General features: G+C 36.2%; 1 protein-coding gene across 1 annotated transcript in view; it reads left to right on the top strand.

Moving 5' to 3' along the window:
- LOC108727749 (beta-1,4-glucuronyltransferase 1) overlaps positions 1–23184 on the top strand; it is a 41032-nt gene that overhangs the window by 6367 nt on the left and 11481 nt on the right. Inside the window, exons 2-3 of the mRNA XM_018455978.1 lie at positions 13534–14501; positions 14932–15112. Of these exons, the coding sequence (XP_018311480.1) occupies positions 13534–14501; positions 14932–15112 (1149 nt within the window). The remainder of the gene's footprint in view (positions 1–13533; positions 14502–14931; positions 15113–23184) is intronic.

The raw sequence follows: 23184 nt of genomic DNA, 5'->3' as shown, positions 1-23184 counted from the left end.
ATACGTTGCTCGTGTTTTTTTACCTTTCTAATTACTAATTTTTGCTTAGCAATCTTGAGCTAGAAATTTTACATATTTTAATCGATATTTTGATTGTGAATTTTGGTAGATAAATTTGAATCTGAAAAAAAAAAGTAAAATACAATCCGGTTTCTATGATGAGGTAGAAACCCGAGTTAAAACTTTGACAAGTGTACTTTTTCAGATTTTTATATAATTCGGAATAATTTGTAATAAACAATTAGCTTTGTTTCTCGAAAATCCTTATTGCTGACGGAACAGTTAATTTATGTTTACTGGCGGAGGGTCAAGTACGATATAAAATAAAATAATAAAGAGATATTTTACCAGTTACGTTAGAACATTTGGAATTTTTATTAAAAAAAATTTTTAAAGTACCCTTTAAAATATTATATCTCATTTCCGTTATTATTCGTTGTTATCTGTAAAATATCAGGCGAATTAAAAGAGAGCGATAAAAAATTTAATCTGATGTGAAGTTACAGATAAGAAATTCATTGCAGAGTGAATTTCTATCGATTCTTATTTTAATCCACTTATTTTCCGCCGAAGATGAAGCAGAAATTTATTAGCAGATAACGAAGTTTAGTGTACATTTTCATGAGCAAGCGCGCCGGAACTTTTAAGCGCCTAGAGACAGACTTAAGAACGAGAACAAATGAACGAGTATACACCGAAAGGGTGGTGCCAGAGTGATAGAGTGATATTTTTTTATCAAAGTCCGTTTAGCATAAAACGATTCAACGAGGTATCGAACGTCCTGCACTGCCTTCGGTTCGACAGATACCGCTCTCGAGAGTTCGATAATACGCACGTTGGCCTATCGTTTCGGTCAAGGGGGAATAGGCGAGATTCGTTTATTATCGTGGACCACATCTCTCGAATGGCCCTTTTCAGCCGTTGTATCCGATGGTTGGGCGGTAAGGAAGGGAGATAGAGTGAGAGGAGAGGGACGAGTTTCAAAGAATTTCCAATTCTCAGCTTTTCAGTGGCGCCTTCGTCGACGTTGGCGCCTGTGCACGAGATGGGTTAGTGTAATGAATGGTATTCAGTTTATTCTCTAGCTAAGTTACGTTGCAGCGCACCGACGTCGATGCCGACGTTGCAACGATGCGGCGCGGCGCGGCCCGCAGCCGTTGCATCCAGGCACTGAACCAGAAATAAAATGGGACTGCGGCGAAATTGAAAGGCGGAATTTAGTCTTTATCCGTTATCTGCACGCGGAACTTTCGTATACTCTCTCTTTTTCCCTTTCTTTCCTCCCGTTTTACGTCGGCATTCGGCCTTTCTTTCATGCCATTCCGCAACGGCGTATTCCGATACAGAATAGAATTTATCGTATGTTTCTGGAACAGCGAAATACAAAATAAATACGAAATAAAAATAGGCACGATGAAAAAAAATGTATCGTTGGCAGGGAACGTGGATTAGCGTACTATGAGATAACAAATCAAGATTGATATCAGGTAAAATATGAATGAAAACAGTCTGTGAAAAAAAGGATATAAAAAAACTGTTCATGGTAGATAAACCAATCATTTGTATAAATAACAATATAATACATGAATATTGGTGCAATGAAAAAAAGCTTACTGCGTGCAAAGATATACTTTTCAGAAATAAATGATAAGGAAGGATAAAAATCTGAAATGTAAATGTTATTATTGAAATATAAAGATTCTAATTTATTAAAGCGAGGAAAGCCATAACAATAGAAAGGATTGTTATAAAGAGATATTTTTGAAAGCTTTCCGATATTTTATATAGAAGTACGTTATATCGTTCATTAATTATTTTTTATTACGATATGTTTATATGTTTGTTTATTTTCTCGTTGTTTAATGAAGAGAATCATTAAGAGATGAACGGTGGATGTGAAAAATTATTAATAAAGGTATAGCAAAAGAATCCGCTTCCGCACAATATTGATTCTTTTATTCTTTTATTTTATTAATAAAGTGAAATTGTATTTTCTCGTCAATCTAACGGTACATAACGGGAAACGTGGATCTCCTATTCGAAAACTGCAAAATCGCGCGTTAGTTCGTGGTTTTCGGACAGCGTCGTGCATAGAACATGCGTCCGTTATCGAAGCCGTCCGGATGGTATCCGGAACGTCGGGGTACGAGAAAAAAATGCACGAGAGTTATTTCTGGTGGTTCTCCCGGTGGTTGAGCGGGCGGAAATGCAACCGCGCTGCGTGTGTAGTTGCGTTACAAAAATAATTTTGCACGAATGCGCGCAGACCGCACGCCGTCACGCACTGCGGAGCAGAATAAACAATCGGCAATTTCGTAATCTCCTGTCGCCCGCTGAATTATAGAACATTATTGATAAGCGTATAAATGTGGAGTTCCGATGGTTACCGAGCCGGTTAATCGTTTTGCGCGAGACCAAGATTGTAAAAGTCCAAAATTTTAATTCTCCATCGGCTAAGTTGAACTTCGAAGGCACAATTGATTATATATTTTGGTAGATAAATTTAAATCTGTAAAAAATCAAGTAAAATGTAATCCGATTTTTATGACAGTGAACTCGTTAAAACTCCACCACAAGCAATTTGCAAGAATTTTTTCAGGTTTTTAAACAATTCGGAGCAATCTAAAAATCTGCACTGAAGCTCAAAGACCTCCAGGTTGTTGACAGAAGGTGCAAAAAATTTCATACAGCCAATGGAAGGTTAAGAGAGTTTTATATTTTAGGATACATTTTATTATTCTTTGATTCTCATGTGGTTTAGGATTTTGATATGCCTCAAATTATGTTTTTAAATCACTGTTTGGAAATTAGGGAAATTATGGAAATATTAGGAGAATTGAAAACAACCAGGAAAATCAGGGAAAAGTTAGGGAATTTTGCAAAATTGTTTAGAAAATTACAATTCTAGGCTTTAAAAAAGTTTAATATGCGTAGAAATATCACACTTACGCAGCTTTGGAATACTACTACCAACTTAATAGTTAAATGCAAGTAATGTCAGTAATATTAATATAATAATTTACATTGCTATGTTAAATTGTTCTTTCAATAAAATATTTGACGGTTTCTAAATCAGGATGGAAATACAAAATATTTCAAAATATTTTGAAAGCATTAAGGAAAATCATGAAATTTTCTCTTGAAATCAGGGCAAAATCATAAAATTTTATGATGAGGAATTTGTGACAACCCTTCCTAGTAGTACAATTCATCGACCTAATATATCTTCAATGTATGCCAATATTTAACTAATGTTTCGCCAATGAATTGTGCTACTCGGGTTGCATAGTATAGCATACCGTGACTTGCATACGCGAGCGTGTAATCGCTGTAAAAAGTCAAGAAATTAAAACACGGCTGCAGGGCTTTAGTTCTTGAACGTCTAATTTCGAAATTGGTTACGAGATTTTCACGGGGGTTCGATCCGGGTTTTATCCCTGCCCGAAGCGATCGCGAACGAGAACCGCAGCCCAAGTACACAATTTGATAATGGGTTAGTTGTGTAATGTGCACACATTCGATGGTCGGTTCCAGTCGGTACGCGCGCTACAACACGGCAGGCTGAATCAGTGATAACAACGTGTTCGCATAATCAATCATGCCGTGACTCCACCTTCTGTATACATCGGCATCATCGCCGCGCCTCCGTTAGAGTACTTCACATACCTACGTTAGTATCTACACCACCGGGTCCTCGTGTACCGTGTAGAGAGACGTGTAGAGTTGTGCGTTAGCAAGCAGCTAACCTAGGTGCGCGCACGAGTTTCCATTGTGTTTGAATTACCATAGGAACTTCGTACGCCGTACGACCATTGACTGCGTGCGTTCCGCGCTCTTGGTTATTTGATCGCAATCGATACTTTCGATCTCTCGTAAGAACGCGGAGAATGCGCGATAATGAGATGCAAGAACAGAAATAATTTCTCTATTCAGGCTAGAGCCTGAATATCATCGGCGATGCCGTATTTTTCTATTATACGCATCGCTATTATTTTGCTGCATCGAAAATACAATTCTCTTTTTATTTTTTTTCCTACCTTCCCTTTTCTCTTTTTAGTTACATCGCTGTTTTCGAGCCTGTTACACATTTGCGTAAGTGCTCTTTGCTAACGGCCTCGGGAATGAATATCGACTAAACTGCGCGCGCCCTCGATAGTTGTGTTGTCCGATCAACGTTGATCGGCTTCAACGATGCAAAGCGCAGATCCACCTATCGATCTTCCTCTTTCATCTCCTTCACGTGGATCATAGTTGCTGTTACCGCCGCAATCGCCGCGTATTTGCAAGCGACGTCCACACGAGCTTCCAATGCTTACCGTACAAGGCGCGGTATTTATCGGAGAACGATGCTACTTTGTGGTGAACTCGATTGACGAACGTTTGATGTTACTGTACGACGTCAATCGCTGACCGATTTTGCAAGCAAGCATGATGAGATCAGAGAGAAATCATCTGTACTTCGACAGTTTGGAATTTAAAAACTTGCGGACGAAAGAAGAAAAAAAAATATCATATATATTATACTTTTCAAATTGTACGCATATTATTCTAGAATCTTAATAAGTATCTCATAAATATGAATTTGAAACATTCTTCCGGAAATTTTGCTGGTTTAATTAAACCGCCTTCAATCTTTAGATATCAATTGATACAGCACGGAAAAAAAAATGTTTCTGGCTACAGTTAATTCTAATTAGCTGAAATTGCATATAGCTATGAAATTTGCTAATACATACAAAGGATTTGCTGCTGTAGCTAATATAAAGACGTGATAGCAAAATATGCATGTGTCTGTTACAGATCGATTTATTTAGCAATATGAAGTTAGTTGTCATAGTTATCAGATATGTCCGTGTAAAAGAAAATTGCCTCTACACCACAGCTAAATATAGTTTGCTGAAATTGTATTTGCTACCAAATTGTCTGTTACACAGAAAACGTTTGCTGCAATGATCAATACATCGACATAATAGCAAAATGCTTGTCTGTTACAATGATAATATTTAGGCTAATGGAAATTAGATCTCGCAGATACGACGTTAGGTGTCCATATAATACTACTGAATTTAGTTGCCATACCTAATTTTTAGCTGTGGCAGCTAATCTTTTTTCCGCGAGAGACTAATAAGAAGTAAGCATGATAAGAGAGATCATCTGTACTCAAGCAGTTTGAAATTCAAAATCTCGCGGACGAAGAGAGAAAAAATGTCATATATACTTTTTAAATCGTAAATATATTCTAGAATCGTTATAAATAGGTATCTCGTAATTTTATCATATGAACTGAAAACGGTTTTCTGAAAATTTCCTTAGCTTAATTCAGGCCAATTTGAGCTCTGGAGCCAAAACGCAAAACCAATAATGCAAACAAATTCAATGTGAGTAAGATTTTAGGGACTGTAAAATGTTGATAAGCGTCACTCAGATTCGTATCAATACTTTACATTTCCCGAAACCCACATATACTTTTTTGCGTCAATGGCTTCGCGTTGGCTCCGAAGCTCAAATTGGACAGACCTGGCTTAATTAGATTCCTCTTAATCTTTAAATATCAATCGATATAAGAATCGACTACACGAGGTCGCTCAGTTGTGTACGTGATCTCACGCCGCGGTTCGCCTTTAATAAACTTTGAGAGAGTTTCCTCCGAGCTCGAAAATATTAAATTTCTTCCCTCTTTATGCGGTGGTTGCGTCACACCGGTCGCGCGTCGTCGGAGTAAAAGAAGGTAAAAGGGGTGGATGGCCAACCGTCGAAGAAAGGGAAGTCGTGGAATCGAGACACTTCCGAATGCACATCCCAATGCATTCTGATATTACGTCTGCGACGCGCAAGAGAGCCCGAGCGCGCCAGCCCTCTCTTGCAATTGTAATGAGCGTCCGCTGTGCGCGACGTAGGGATTTGCTGGCAGTAATAGCATGCAAACATCCTTGCGGAGAGGGAACACGAGGAAGGACATCTCGTCCCTCTTCTACCTCTTTTCTCGCAGCCGTGCGCGACGTCACGACGAGTTAATACATCCACCCACCAGACACGGAGGACACCAGGATGGTATAGTTGTCCTCTCGGGTGGACGTCGACGGCGGCAGGAATTTTCTCGCGTTTTACACCGGCGTGCACGGATGCACTCGGAGGTTTCCGCACTGGGTTGTAAAAATCCCTGCAACTGATGTTGCCTCTCAACGGCGATGCTCCGTCCTTCCGCGGACACTGGCGACGAATGCAACGAAGGGCATCAAGCAACGAGAAGGAACGCCTAGAAGTTTCATATATAGTAACGTGCGAAAGCTTTTTAATAGTTTCTTATCTTAATATTCGTAATGTGCATATTGGAAAGTATTTATTATTTTATTTAACAGACATTATATTTATTATTTTGTTTCTGTTCATTTGCTTTTATATTTCTTGTTGTATTATCTGCTACATTAATCTTTGTTACGTTATTACTTAAATTTTATGTAATGCGTTTGTTCTGAGAAAAATAGTGTCGGAGCAGAATAATCTTTCGTAAATATGGACACACACATTTATGAAAAATTCTTCTATTTACAATTCACATTTGGAATACTCCAAGTATTATCATGTATTTTTCTTAGTATATTGACTTACGTGATAACGACTGAAACATACGTCTTAACGTGGAGAATTTAACGTTGGTATCATATTACCTTAATAAAAGTACACTGCAAGTTGTTTACTCTTACTTCATTGCATGACATTTCTGTAGGTTTTCATGTACGTTGCAATGTTCCGCGTTTTTCTTTATATGCAAAACAAAGATGATTGCGCCGTCGAGGTACTCGTTCGCACTTTTTTTTCGCAATAATGATACGACAAGCAACGAAATGGAACGAAAACATGATGATGGAAAAATCGCGTTTGCTGAACAAATTATAAGAAAATAGTTATGACGAAGTTGGTTGGTTTACGTACCGCCGTGGTGTGTAATGGCGGTCTTTCTCGACGCGCACTAAGAAAAATATAGTACGCCGGAATTCGCGAACTTCGGTTCGCCGTCATCGTTGCTTTAAACAATTTCGCCAGGCGGCTCCTTTTTCTGTATTTTTTCCCAGCTGTACGTTTAATGGTTAGAGTTTATATATAACGTTGTCGTTTTCAAATATTATCCGTGAAAACGCGCGGTAAACGTGCCAAACGAGCGCAACTGGGTATGTTACTGCTTTGTGGGCGCGTTACAAACGGAAGCTCGATAGCAAAATAAAAACTACTCAAGCCGATCGTCTAGTACTCAGGCAACGGCATTAAGCAATTAATTCTCATGTTAACATTTTGTTTTCTCAATACTGCAACATTGCTGCGGTACTTATAATTGGATAATTTTAGTTGCGCGGGAATTTTAAATTAAAACTGTCTGTGCAGCTTATATTGAAACTATTTTACTCAATTACTACATCAGATGTGTCTGGAGCATCGGACGAGATCTGATTTTAAGTTTCTAATCAATAAAAGCAGATAAAAGGACTAAGCACTGTTAAATTTATAATTACCCAAATTGTACCCAATTTGAATTCATTTTAATCATTTATGAAAGTCGTCACTGCTTCTAATCAATATAATATCGTTAATTTAACTGAAACAGTGATGTTTAACTCAGACGATTAGATTCAAAGGTACCTATTATAGATTTTATTCAAATTTTGTTTATTTATTTAAATGCATACATTAATATGGACGTTGTTTACTTTGAAACTAACCACAGAAACGAATTTACATTTTGACATACATAGAAGTTAAAAATAACAAAATGTTATTTAACTCAAGGGATTGAATTATCATTGCTTTGATATACGACAGTGAGACATGAAGCAATTATAATTTCTATATGTTAACAATTTTATCAATACTGTACCATTGCTGCAGTGCTTATAATTAGATAATTTTACTCGCGTGGGAATTTTAAATTCGAATGGTCTGCATTCTGTACTGAAAATTGAAACTAATTCGCTCAATTACTACATCTGCAGATATAAACGTGTCTGGAGCGTCCGACGAGATCCGTTAAACTTATAATCGACTGGAGATAAAAGAAAAGCAGCAGAAACTTCGTTTTTATTCATGATTCGCTACACTTGCCTGCTGAGATAACAGGAATAGTCGCGGAAGTGTCGTGGTTCCCATTAGTTTTCCGTCGGCGTTGGGTTGACGTACCGCGCTGGATGCGTCTTCGAATCGTCAAACATTTGCACTTGCCATATCCATCGAGTACAGCTTGTCCCGCGAGAGGAACGTTCCCGGCGTGTAATGCGTTGCGGTATGCATTATACATATAGATATGCGTTCCGCATACAAGTTGTACCTCGCGAGAGAGCGTAACAACGCGCGTAGAGAGAGAGAGAGAGAGAGAGGGGGGGGGGGAGGGGGGGGAGAGAGAGAGAGAAAGAAAGAGTACATTACGCGCGCAGCTCTTTCCGTACGCTAATGCATTCGATATCCGCTTCCCCAAAGTCGGTCAAGGCTCCTTCAGAAGATGCATTTCCACTCGAAACTTCCTTCCCGCGTTCGCGCTCGAAAAGACGACTACCGCACGTCCGAATAGCCAACGTTTGCCCGTCAGTGAGGCCGCAGGTCGATGCGGGAAGGTTGAGAGGTTCAAGGGAGATGAAGGAAGAAACGGAGGAGGAGGAGGAATGATTTATATCCCTCGGGCGCGAAGATCTTACCTCGGGTGTTAGTTCCGCCGGTTGAACATCCAGATGGAAAGCGGGTGGGCACATGGGGCGGTGGCAAGGAAGGGTTGCCGCGAAGTTCTTATCGGTGTGTATATAATTTTCGGTGGGGTTTGCAGTTAGTAGGTAACACCGCGGCTGCCCTTTGCCCTCGGCGTGGAACTTGCTGCGGTGGGATACTTACGACTGACGTTTACGCCGGGGATGCAACACATTGTTCCCCCAAGGCACATTAGGTCGGATTTCCTAGCGTCGAGTGGTCGGCTGCGGTTTAGCGATTTTTGCGAGGGTCGCCGATATTGGTGCGTTCGACTTCTCAGGACGAGTAACTCGAAACGCAGGTTTTAGTATCGCATTTCACCAGGAAACCTTTCTAGAGCAATAAAGTAGGACAAGTTGCGTTCTTAAATTATTCATTACAAAGGGATAGAAATATAAATAAAGAAATATAGAACTCAGCTTATATTCAATTTACAGTTGTGATTGTGATATAAAATTCCCTGAACGTTTTATAATTTTTGTTACTTTTTGTATATATTAGTTTTGTGGAGAAAATATATTTATATAAACATAGAATTTGAACGAAAAAAAAAACAGATGTTTCTCGTTCATTCTTTCATCTTTTTCATCACCTTCGGCATCCGTATCTTGCTGTAGTTCTCGTTATCCTATTATAAGACTGACACAGATTTTTGCAATGGATGTTAGATAGCGGACTCATCGTAATTAGGTAAAGCAGTCCTTGTCCTTGCTCTGCACTCAACAGTCACAACAAACTGTTATCGGTAAATTACTCGGCAGTTTACTTTTGCCAGTGACCGAACCACTTCCATCAGTTTGTTTAAAAATAACGCCAGCCGTTGCGGTGTTATCGTAAGTTCTTCGCTTAGAACGTCCATCGCACAGTGAGGTATTTTCGTAAAAACTTTCTAAAAAACGTGACTAACAGTCAAAATATGAAGTTGCAAATTTTGCGTTTTTAAAGTTACGGATTTATCTCAAGTTTTAACTAGTAAGTTATGTATTATATTATTTAATAATGAGTTTTAATATATTTGTAAGATATTATTTGTATAAGTTATTTGTGTTTTACTGATTTACAAAAAAAAACTTTATTTTACACTTTATATTTAAAAAAAAAAAAATATTTTATTTCTAGATGAAAGGGAGATATATTTCCAAGTATTTTCGACAATTTGTTTGTATAAGATTATATTGACTTTTAATTACAACTGTAAAAACATCTTGTATTTGGATCTTTTATATGACAATATTAATATTAATTCTGATGAAATAATGACCGGTTATATACATGAATATATGGCCGGTATATTTATAGTCTTATATTTAAGAAAGTTCTTATATTTAATCCTCGGTAGTCTAATGGCTTAGGACGCTTGGAATACAAGAGATTCGGGTTCTACTCCCGGCCGAGGTAATATTTTTCGCAATAAATTTAATTACAGTTTTTCAGCATATTAACATCTTTATAATATGATTCCTGATTGAGCATCAAAATTATCAAAATATCTTATCAATTTAATTCGCGAGTTTACTACAGTAGTTTAATTGCGTTTATATAGTCTGAAAAAGAATTCAGCGCGCAGTTCGAAAGACTACAAATATGGTATATATATATATATATATATATACATGTACAGATATAGTATATTTAGTAATTCAAGATGGAATTATTTAAGCATTAAAGATCCAGTTTCGACCGTTATAGGCATTTTAATATTGATTGTGTTCTAACATAAACGGTCTAAAATAATATTCAATAAATAATAAATAAATATGTGGTCAATATTAAAACGGGGAAATTGAGGGTATCTACCACGAACGCTCGTTGTTTTTTGGCGAAACTTATCTTACGATAAATACATTAAAAGTTACATAAATAAAAATATAAACATTTCGGCCTCAGATTAGACCATCCTCAGTATATAAAGTCGAAACATAAAATTCACAAACTCAGTATATGAAGTCAAATAGATTCTAATAAATTGAAAAAACGGCAATGTTAAACGCATGTTTATGCCAGCGTTATAATAAACAATAAATGATAATATAATTATATACTGAGGATGGTCTAATCTGAGGTCGAAAAGTTTATATTTTTATTTATGTAACTTTTAATGTATTTATCGTAAGATAAGTTTCGCCAAAAAACAACGAGCATTCGTGGTAGATGCCCTCAATTTCCCCGTTAAAATAATATTGTTCTTATATTTAAGACCGTTTTAAATGTAGACTTAAGGTGTCATATACATAAATCAGTCATAGAGAGAGATCCATATTAATATTATAATATTTTTTTACTAGAAATTACTTAAAACCGTCTTGAAAATACCGTCTATGAATACTGACCTATATATCAATCAAAGTCTTACCACCATTAGGTACATTTTTTAATTCTACAACTTTGCTTCTTACATATTTTTTGCTATAGTTGATCGTTTTTAGATATTTTAGAGTTTTCAGACTTTTAAAGGATCCTGTATAGGTCAATAAAGTGTAAACTTTTTTCTGTATACAATTTAGCGTATGAAAAATATATAAAGCGACATCCATATTACATTTACTGCTAATTTTAAGAAAATGATGAATGGCGTTCTTTACAGTCTTGCCATTATTTCGCTATGGATTTAAAATACTTTCAATACAAAAGTAAAATATTTAAAACATATATTGCATCTTTTTTCTTTGTTTTTTTTCTTTGCCTTTGAACGAAAATTATGCTTTTGACCATGCTTTTCTAAAATTGCCCCAATGTGTGCCGCGGTAATCTTCCTATTTATAGAAGAGAGCGAAATATCCCCCAGTTTAAACGCACCCTCGCTTGGCTTTCTTGACTTTCCTCGCAAATACGCGCGAAGGATATAATCCGATTATACGTTTTGATACGTTCAGAGATGGTGTAGAACAACGTGCGCGTGCTTGACTGCATTTTGCCAGGTGTATTTTCCTGCCGTTTGCTTTAGTCTCGCATTCTAGTCACAGGAATGATTCTTTTGGATTTCAAAGCTAATCATTTATCGAATTTATACCAGCTGCACAATTAAACAACAAAATGTTGAATTGTATTTTCTCTTTTATATATGTATCTAATTTTTAAAAAATTTATCTTTTATTGAATTATTCCGTTAAACAAGATGCGTTTTTCTTGTGAATTTATCTACTGTCAATAAACGACAAATTTTGTATAAACTCCAACTGTTTTTGTAAACAACTCGTTTAATTCGGTGTTTAATTTAGCGCCTTTCTCGAAGCGTTGGTCCGCCGCCGACTAATATAAGATTCGTCATTATACAGCGGCTTCATCTCGCCACGGGTCGCTTTATTCCTCTCACGTATCTCTATGAAATTATTCACGCTGGCCGGCGACACATTGTGCCACGCGGTTCTGGAAGAATAAGTGGCGAACATAAAACGCGCCACAACGAAGGAAGCTGCTCCTCAGCTTTCTTAACTCGAACACGTTATGATGAGAACATACGATATTCGCCTCACGATTATTTTCTATGTTTTCAGCAACTTTGTTCCTTTTCTCGACTAGGAGAATGATAATTCGATGATAACTTACGTCTTCGTGGCAGAGCTTGTGTAGTTATTGTCGCATATATAATCGCTTTGCTTTATTACATATATTACGAGATTGATATTCTGGTGAGTTTAATTTTTGATGTCACACACACATAGTCTCTTGTATCTGAGATCGTTTTAAGTACAGTTTTAAGACATCATAAACCACATAACTGTATAAATTACATAGTTAAATTACATATTAAGATATTATTAGGTTGGTGCAAATGAAATGACCGTTTTTCTGTATTGCTATTATATGCAGTCGTAATTTTGTTAAAAAATGAACCAAATTTAAATTTAAAAAAGAATTTTTTAAAGCTTGAAAACTTTATTTCCAAAAATTTATTATATATTTTTTGAGTTTATGTGAGTTTGATAATTTTTACATATAGAAAACTACCAACTGAAAAAAATGAAAAAATTTCTTTTCACTTTATAGGTCTGTTACGTGCTCCTCAAAAATCGAGAAAATTTTTTACTATCTATCGTGAAAGATTGAAGTTTTCCCTATAAAATCGTTTTTTAATAATGTTCCTACGATTTTTTGTTTCTGAGTTACTCGCGGATTAAGTAAAAAGGAGCATTCTGAATTTGATTGCTCATAACTCCGTTAAAAATCATTATACCGTAATTAAAAATATAGATTCTTAAAGCTGAAACTTTGCTTTATCGAATGGTATAATCGCTATTTTTTTTTAATATTGTAAAATATACTGGAAAAGGAAAACCACCATTTTATAATACGAAAAAAGGTTGTTTAATTTGCACCAACTTAATATTTAAGATGGTCTTAAAATAAGGACTATGAATATTGGCCTCGCGAAAAGAAGAAGATACATAAAATATATTAATTAAAATATCTAATCTCTTTTTAATTCTATAAAATCAAAATTACTGTATAATTGCCGATCAGAATTATTTTGTACATCTTCAAAGTCAAAGTGTGAACTTTTTCTTCCCAAAACGATATTCATACGGAAAGACCGACTTGCTAAAGTACGTAAATATTTAGCTAGATACAAATCTGAAAATAATTTTGTTAGACTATTAAAACAATTACGTAAGTTGTTAGAACGTCGAAACTTTTTGCTCAACGTGCTTGAACGTCCTATATAATTATTTTAATGATTTAATTATTTTTAGATCTGTATCCAAGTAAATTTTTAGATATTTTAGTAAAATCGTTCTTTCCATACAATGCCCGCGTAAAACAATGTGAGCGATGAACGACCAACTGTAAGTTTGTTTTTTCTTCTAGCTGGGATGCCGGCCATGGAATCTCAGTCTAACGAGCGTGATCATCCTGGCGCTGTCGAACATGCTGCTGACGTTCCTGCTGTTGCAATCGGAGACTTGCGCGCCGGAAGCGATCCCGAGGGAAGTCGAGATGAACGCCGTCACCGAATGGAATCTCGGTACTCTCGTCAAGCACGAGCAACAATCAGAATGCATCACGCAGGATTATCAGCCCGTGTCACCTGCTAACAGTCTCAAGCTGGACATTAAGCTCGGTAGATGGGACGCCCGGCGGATATTCCGGATGTTCGACTCGGTGCTAGTCGGTAACAGGTTCACGGAGCTTTCGCAGACCTATCGGGTGTGTCTGGCTACCCAGAGCTCCGTGGAAAAATTACACTCACTGGTGCAAGTCGCCTTGCACTGGACCGGCCCGATGTCCGTAGCGCTCTATGCCGCCGGTGATGAAGAATTTGAGGTGCTGCAGCGTTACTTGGTGTACCTGAGAAGGTGCTACGAATCTATCAGAGAGAGAGTGATCTTCTCCCTGGCCGTGCCGAAAATGCGAACGCCCAAGAAGCAGCCGCGCGTTTTCGAATTGCCGGACCGTGTCGATTGTGCCAAACCGGAAGCCACCCTCAACGAGTTCATGAGCTATGTGCCCAGCGAACAGACCAATTGGCGGATACGGAATGTATATCCGCAGAATCACATGCGAAACTTGGCACGCAAAAACTGCCAGACGGACTATGTGTTTTTAACGGACGTCGACATCGTTCCGAGCTTCAATCTGACGGTTGTGCTCGACGAGTTCCTTAGGAACGACAACTGTGATAAGTGCGCCTATGTGATACCCACGTACGAGTTGGACACGCGCGTGAGGTTTCCCTCAAATAAGACGGAGCTGATCAGGCTCGCTACGAAAGGCTTGGCTAGGCCTTTCCATCAAAAAGTCTTTATACATAACCAATTTGCCACGAATTTCACGAGGTAAATCACACTTTGTATTAATTATTGTAATTACGCGTTATTTGATATTACATTAGCCCTTTATAAATTTCTTGAAATTATGTTCGCTATAATTAATTGGAAACAATTAAAATACTAATCAATTTAGTACCCGTTGAAATTGATTAAATGCTCAACGTAACAGCCTATAAATTCATAATGGTTTTTTTTTTACGACAAGTTGTATTATTTGTACTTCAATAATAATTTGTTAATAATAATTTTACCATTATTTAGAGATTATATTTTTAGTTAACAATTTATACAAAATTACATGGTGTATATATATATATATATATGTATATAATTTTGTGTATATAAAATATGTATCGTGAAATAGAAAATAGTCTTGTGGATGGGACTTGGTATAAATATTTAGTCTTTTTATTTTATAGTTTTTTTTATTTTATAGGTGGCTGCAGGATGTATCACCGAACCATGTACATCATGAAAATGTGAAGACGGGTAAGGTGTACATTAGTCATGATGTGACGAATTTCGAATTCCTTTACGAGCCATTTTACGTAGCGAAGGATATCGTTCCGCCCCACGATGAGAGGTTTATGGGATACGGATATACAAGGAATACCCAGGTACGCGGTTATTTCCTAAGATAACGTAGTTCTTTTTTTCTAATAGCATACTCACCATCTACGTGATGAATGCGTTAGTGGTGACGTGAATCGAAAATTCAATTTTATTCCCGAACATGAGATAACATAAAATAATACGTAAGTTTACGTTCGATTCGAGTAGATTGATGAATGCAGTTCTTTCCTTTAATGTATGAAAATACTCGTATTCGGAAAGATAAGCGCAGTGGATGTATCAATGTATAAAAAAAAAACGTATTGGTTATTATTTATAAAACATATTGAATCTATTAGCAGCGATATCGATAGAACAGTTTGAATTAATAATGTTCCCCCGGCAACATTATCGTCAATATCCTTCCCTATGGAAAAACGGAAATGAATGATAAAGATCATAAATAGCTCAGATCCAAATGTATCCATGATAATTGCACAGGTGTACATCGCATATGAGCGTGTATTTCATCAAGCGCGACCGGTTTATTCTGCAACGTCGGGGAGATAAAAAGTGTTACATTGAAAATTAATATACCTTTCGGGGTATTAGTAGGATTAGCGGATAAATGGCAATAATGGAACCGGCAGCTACTGGCTATTACTACGTTTCTGCTTCTCTGTAAATAGTCAGCATAAATTACACTAAAAGATGTACATTTTGGGATATTAACGATAAAAGCGGGATATCCTGCGTTCATATATTCCCGTTTCATCAACCGAAAGAGGGAGAGAGAGAGAGAGAGAGAGAGAGAGAGAGAGAGAGAGATGTGTTCCGAATTACGACATTTCGCTAACTCGACGACGCGGCAAACCGTGTTACGAGAAAATCATCAATGCGGATGTAGCGGCTATAAAGTTACATATGCCAACGAGGGAGTATTAGCGAGATCATGACGCGAGCCAGGAAAAACGGCTAAAAAGGATCTCAACATGCGACGAGTAGCAAACTAGAATGAGCGTATCCCATTGCGCACGTCGCGCGGAACATTAATTGAATTATATATTATCATTGCCGCGGCGTTATCGGACGATGGAGGCTCGTTTTGCGGAACGGACATTATTCAATTTAAACTTGATGCATCTCTGGCCGTTTAATCGAACGTTTGCATATCGGGACGGGTGTCGCGTGAATCGCAAATTGCGTTCGCTAATGTACTTTTCAAGCACGTCATCCTCACGCGAATTACGAAGATTCGCAAATTTCTTAGATCGAAGATAATGCCGAATTTTGAAACTTTATTACGTAATACCTCGTAGCGAATCACGCAGCTTCGATAGCTTGAAAATTTATGTCAGTCTAAAATTAAAAATGAAAACAGAAAATATCGATATTCGTACCTATACATGAAAAGAACGATTTTACTGAAGTATCAAAAATTTAACTAGATATAGATTTGAAAATAGTTTTGTTAGAATGATCAAAGTTATTATTTATACAGGTTAAGTTGATTGCTAGAATATCAGAAGTTTTTGCAACATTATTTATCATGTTTGAGTTTCCTACATAATTATTTTAAAGATCAGATAAAATTATTTTCAGACTTATTATATCTATCTACATTTTGAGATAATGCAATAAAATTGTTTTTTTTTCATATGTGTTCCAATTTCCACTTTCCGAAATCATAAAGTTCTTTCTGTTATTTATTTAAACTCAGTTTTTGAGAGGTAATTCTTTCACCTCGTTATTGTTTGTATTTTATGTTTTATAACTGTTATCAGCATTTGGCATACCTGGCTGTGAGCCATTAACATTGATATAGAAATTTTCAGTGTTTGTGTAAGTTTAATAATTTATATAAGTGAGACTATCTGAATTTATTACTTATTTATTCAATTTATTACATACAGTAACCGGACAGTTAATGAACATGCCAATATAGCAATGTCTATGGTTCGTTCAATCATATTTATCACATATAAGTTATATTTTTAATTTAACTATTGTTTTTTGTCATAAAATACGTTAGTTCATTTAATTTAAATGTTTGTTCAGTAAATCGAGCAATTTGATGCAAAGTTGTTCGCTGGAAAATATATTCATCTGACCATTAATGTAAATATGAGACATTGTAGTTATATCAGTTTGCGAATTATTTATATTGAGGAAGATTTAAACCACGGATCGAAACGTTTATTTGTTGTATATACTCTTTTAAATATTATAAAATAAGAAACTCGTACACCATGTGCTCTCTCTTTGACTTAGATAGGTTTTATATATCCAATTGATTTAAACAATTCAGTTATTTAAACGATTCTGTAAGAGAAAGAGGTCGTGGTGACTAAAATTACAGCGATCTTTAAAATGTTATTTGTGTCGAAAATCACAAAACAAATACGAGAACCTTCCCGCTTTCAGTCCATATATATACGGAGCATTGTATTCCTCTGAACGTATAAATGTTCCTTCGTGGCATGCGGATCCCACATTGTTTTGACAAGAAAGTACGACAGTACCCACCGCTTCCGACTCTACGACGGAAATAACGAAATTCCATCGCACGGCAAAAATCCGAGCGCGACGAACGAGCACAGCTGCAAAACGAACACATGAAGTACACGCAACAGCAATAAAACAGGCGTAAAATCTACGTATGTATGATATCGGTACAACTGCATTTGTGCAAGGAAATTTTATGATCTGGGACATTCACCGATTTTTTTTATCTTCTCCAGATGAGATAGTTAATATATTCACCGCCAAGTGCACTGAGAATCCCGTTTGGTCGAATCAACTGATCTTTTGTTTGAATATAGGCAATAAAATAACTTAGTCGAAGCAAAAAGTGTGGTTATTATAACATTTTATGTTAACCATAATTATTTTATTCTACAATTATAATCACAAATTCAATCACACTTTTTTTTCAGTGTACCATGTTCGAAATTGTTACCACCTTATAACTCTATGGCCGGTCAGTTCTTATATCAAGACCGTCTTAAGACGCTAATGCGGCTTTTTGATTGGTTCGTGATAGACTACCTCAAGACAGAACTTAAGACATCTTGAATATAAGAACTAACTATGAATACTGGCCTATGGTGATGTTTATTTGACTGTTCAGTTTATGATGGCCACCGGCGATGTACAAAGCATACATTTATATGTTAAACAAAAAGTTTAGTACTAGTTATCGGTGACCCACGTGACGTAAAGAAAAAGTTCAATTACTGGTCACCGGTGATCATCACAGTGGATGCGTTTAAATCATACTAATAATATTTTAATGGCGTAAGTGAAAAAATGTTTCTCTTAATATCACAGAAAAATTCAATCATCGAAAACATGCGCATCGGACAATATTAATGTATGTATCGCGATTAGAAATGTTAGGACGTCGATACTATCAGTCGTGTGAGATCCTTGTTGTGATAGTGGTGATGGTGGTGGCGGTGGCGGTGATGCGGCCGGCATTACACGCTGGCGGATATCGGAAGTAGGTACGTACTCGTACAATGGTACTCGCGTCTCTCCTCTGCGGTTCCTGTCGCACAACATCTATTCCCTGTGGAGGAATGAGAATGAGTACCGTCTGTTTACCTTCTCTTTACCATCTCTGTAGTCAGTTACCAAAGTTTCCACTCATTTCCATTGTACACTCAGAGAAAGTGTTTACTATTTGTGACTATAATTGCATGATAAAATAATTATAGCTAGAAACTCCATTTTTATAATTATTACTGCTATAATGTTAGTAATAATTATTATACTTATAGAGTTCTACAAAAAACATAGTTTGTACCGAAAATGATTATAAATTATAGTTGATCTGTGAGACACTTTGTCGCTCTGATTATGAAATTTGAGTTATATATATATATATATTAGTATTGCAGTAATACCTACTGCAATAGTATTGTAATAATAGTATTATTGCATGTTGGGACATCATGTTATCATATGATTCGGTTGAGTCATACACATTATTGAAAACGTTTGATACACTGATTGTGAGAGGAAAATGTGTGATATTTGTGATTATAATTGTATAAAATAATTATAGTTAAGCTCCATTTTTATAAGTATTACTGTTATAATATTAATAATAATTATATTAATAGTTCTCCAAAAAAATATAGTTGACATTAAAAATGAGTATAAATTATAATTAAATTGTAATAGTTGCAACCATTTTTTCTCTCAGTACACGCAACGCTCAAGCTCAGTTACCTCGTTCTTTCAGGAACGCAACGTGTGACCGCATTCTTCACACGCTTTAAAAATTCTTGTTTTCTGTTATTTTTTTTCATTTTCATTATAAAATTTTTTTACACGCGAATAAATTTTTTAATATATTTCATTTAGCTGTGTATGTAGCTTACTGAATATTGTACTATTTCCAAAATGTGATCGATTTGATCAATTCTACTCGACGTAAATTTACAATCGCAGTTGATGTCTTTTCTGTTGTTACCTCGCCGCATATAGACGTGAGTCTCTCGTGAGAATGCATAGCCGCCATCGGGCCGATTTTATTTTGCGTTAATTAATCTTCGGCTGTTTACGTATACAATACGCGAGGACAATGTGGTATGCGCCATAATTACGATGCAATTACGTCGATTTTCCGACTCGCTTCGATTGCCCGGTAAAATGAGCGAGTTAATTGCCGATCGATTCGTTAATTCTCCATGCCGATCCCCGTGTAGCCTTTGTCGGCCGCGAGCGGGAGCTTAACGTTCCCCTCCTCCTTCCCCCTCATACAACCTTCAATTACCCATCGATGTACCGAGTACCGAGCGATTGTCGACGTGGCCAATATAAAGGATTTGGCCCCTGACAATGTATGGCACGTGCTGGTCTCGTTCACTCGCGACTCTACATTGGCGATCGATTCTGTCATCGTCGATTCGACACGCCATCCAGCGTAGTCGGACCTGGCGGGATTCTTTATTGTCGTGTTTATCGAGTGCGCCGATCGCGCCGGCACGAACCGCCCCGGCTTGATATCTCATCAGACTGGCGTTATCGGATTGATTTCGACACCCGGGGCTGGCGCACCGCGATAAGCGAGATAAGCTTGGCGTGGAAGGCGTCAAAGTGTAGAGGAACAGAAATAAAAATCGGGAAATGAGCACATTTCGCGTATTTTCAAATCGTATATCTCGCGAATTGTAATTAATAGTTAAATAATAGGGATTACGATTTTTGTAAAATTTGATAATTTGACGACCTCGTGCAAATTAAAATTATAAGAGAAGCAATTGATACTATTATAGCAGTTAATATTTTGAGGAGAAATGCAATGCATTTGATTCTACCCAAGTAGAACATAAACTCATCAAGGTATCAAAATGGCGTCGAAATAGTTCCAAAATGATCATTAAAAGTTATTTTTCGATCAGTCGCAATTCAGTTTAACGTCAAAATGATGTTATTGCGCGTGTTCTGCTTGGTATGAACAGATACATCTTTTATTTGTAATAAAAGATATGTTAAAGTCATCATTTTAGGTTTTGTATTTTATATTTTCACTTTCATATGACGTCAAAATAAAGTCATTTTGACTTTTTCATGACATCGGTGTTAACAGCTTCACGAAGTGACACTCTCATTCACGATATAAATAAGAAATGACATCGATGTTATCTGACGTTTCATTTTTCAGTCTATTATTCATTGATAGATCGAACCAATTTATAATGACATCGACTCGAGGACACCGATGTGAGTGTGTAGACAGTCATTGTCATGAGAAAAGCACCAAAAAGTGCCACGAACACACCGCAGATGACTGCGGTGATTAAGTCAGAAACGAGATAACTCGTCCTAGACACTTCAACGCAGCAGTCATTCCGCGGTGATTGAGCGATTTCGTCGATCTCATCGTAAATCAAAGACGGACCAACACGAATAAAATGATTCCCGAATGCCTGAACTGGTTGCGAGTGCGGCGGCTATTTCGATTGTTTACGATTCACACATCGAAAATCATGGGACATGAAGAAATTTAACGCGTGTTGTAGATGTAAAAGTACAAACGGGGAAACAAAGATACGAGCAAAACAAATCGGAATTAATTTTTCGCAAAACGCTGGATTTATGGAAAAGACCGAGCGTTGTTTCAAACCTGATGTTTATACTGCCTAATTTTTTCCTAGTAATTAAAATGATCAGCATATTTGCAGAGTTATATACATCCGACGTGCGTTGACGAATTATTTTGCATGCGATTCGTTAATATTTGATCCGGCTTTCGGCATAATTTATTTTAGCTTAATTCGTTCGATCATACTGCACTAATTTTTGATGTAATGCTCTTTCGCGTCAGAAATGATTCGCCGATTTCGTAAATAGATATTTAATACCGGATTAAATGATGCTGAATAAGTAAATTTTATTTTATTTCACATTACGCGTATTTAAATTTGCATTTTGCAGTAAAGTGCCGAGCAAATTAACCTGCGAATTCAAATTATTAGAGCATATATCAAGCGTCACACAGCGCGGTGACTGCATTTCATAATGCAAATTCGATAATGGAGTAACAAAAATCTTATTCGACTTTCGAATATGCGAGCGTGTCTCTGTATCGGTATTATTTTAATGCTTTCATGCGTTTAATTATTTCGACGCATCTCTGGCGCGATCTTTTTCCGCTAATCATTTTATCATAATTAAATCGGGGCGAAAGTGATTTTCAATTAGGCTGTTCGGGTATTCCGCGCAGCACGTCGGTAGTCAACGATCCAATTCGATCCAAAGGGTATCCGTAATTTAGCGGCTAATTCTCTCGTGGAAGATCAATGGCTCGCGGCTCGCAGGCACCGTGTAACAAGCGGCAATTTAAGTGTCTCGCAGGATAATGCAAGTTCTCTCCTTCGTACGAAAGGATCGATCGGGCTTAACCGTATCGCGTGAAGCTCATGCAACCGGAGTATTGGCGTATCTAACCGACCAAAAAGGACATACTATTTTTATAAACTTTTTAAATATTTTACGTATACACTGTTGGACATTAAAAAGGCAATAGTAATCAATCACTTGAGTTAAATAACATTTTATTATTTTTAACTTTCATGTGTCAAAATGTAAATCAATCCATTTCTGTGGTTGCATTGGCTTAAGTTCGAAGTAAACAACGTTCATATTAATATATGTATTTAGTAAATAATAAAATAAGAAACAATTTTATTAATTTATTATATATAATAATTAATTTACTATAAATTAAGTAAATAATTTAAGTCAAATTCAATGCATTTCTTCAACTGAATTGTTTAACTCTTTTTAATTAACTCTTCAGAGTCACACTTCAAAAAAGTCACACGATGGTTACTTTGAGTTAAAATGATCTGAATCATTTTTGAAGTGTTACCAAATATTAATTTCATTGACTTAAAAAAAATTATAGCATATAATTTCATCCTTTAAGAAAATGAAATAATGACGTTGTGATGAAAAATTTAATTTTAATGCTAAAAAAAAATCATAAACATATGTTAACTTCGGTATTACCATAAAATGAGTTTTATTACTGAAAAAATTATACCTTTTTAAATATTTATAATATTTTCAAATGCAGTATTCGCCTAATCTTTTTGAAATGATTTACCATATGCTCGAGCCATTTTAACCCATGCACTCATAAAAGAAGTGTTTAATTTTAAGATATAAAAATGTTTTATTCTTGTCTCCGTTTTTTAAACGCTTAAAGATGTTTTAATTTTAAACTTTTCGCAATAAGCAAAACACTATGTGTTTGCGGATTTAAAACACTAAAACATTTAAAATTGAAGTATCTTTTATTATTAAACATTTTTTTTGCAAAGATGTTTTAAACGGAAACATTTTAAACACTGCACTTTTTACAGTGCGGTGACCATGAAGAGTTAAATTAATGACAAATTGAATAGGAGCAGTGGCGACTTATAGAAATGATTAAAAACGACTCGAATTGTAGGTATAATTTAACATTATGAATTTAACAGTGTATCGCGTGAAAATATTTTTGATTTTAATTCTCTTGAAATAACATCGAATTTATCTAAAATTAAACCGGCCTTCAATTTCTGACTCCACCTAAGCATCATCAAAATGAACAAAAACTTTGCGTTCCGCTGTCTTTTGC

Source organism: Mycetomoellerius zeteki, unplaced genomic scaffold (genome assembly GCF_001594055.1).
Source record: "Mycetomoellerius zeteki isolate Tzet28-1 unplaced genomic scaffold, Tzet1.0 scaffold52, whole genome shotgun sequence".
In the NCBI taxonomy this organism is placed as follows: Eukaryota; Metazoa; Arthropoda; class Insecta; order Hymenoptera; family Formicidae; genus Mycetomoellerius; species Mycetomoellerius zeteki.
Note: the sequence above shows the minus strand (reverse complement) of the source record. Positions and strands in the feature narration are given on the sequence as shown.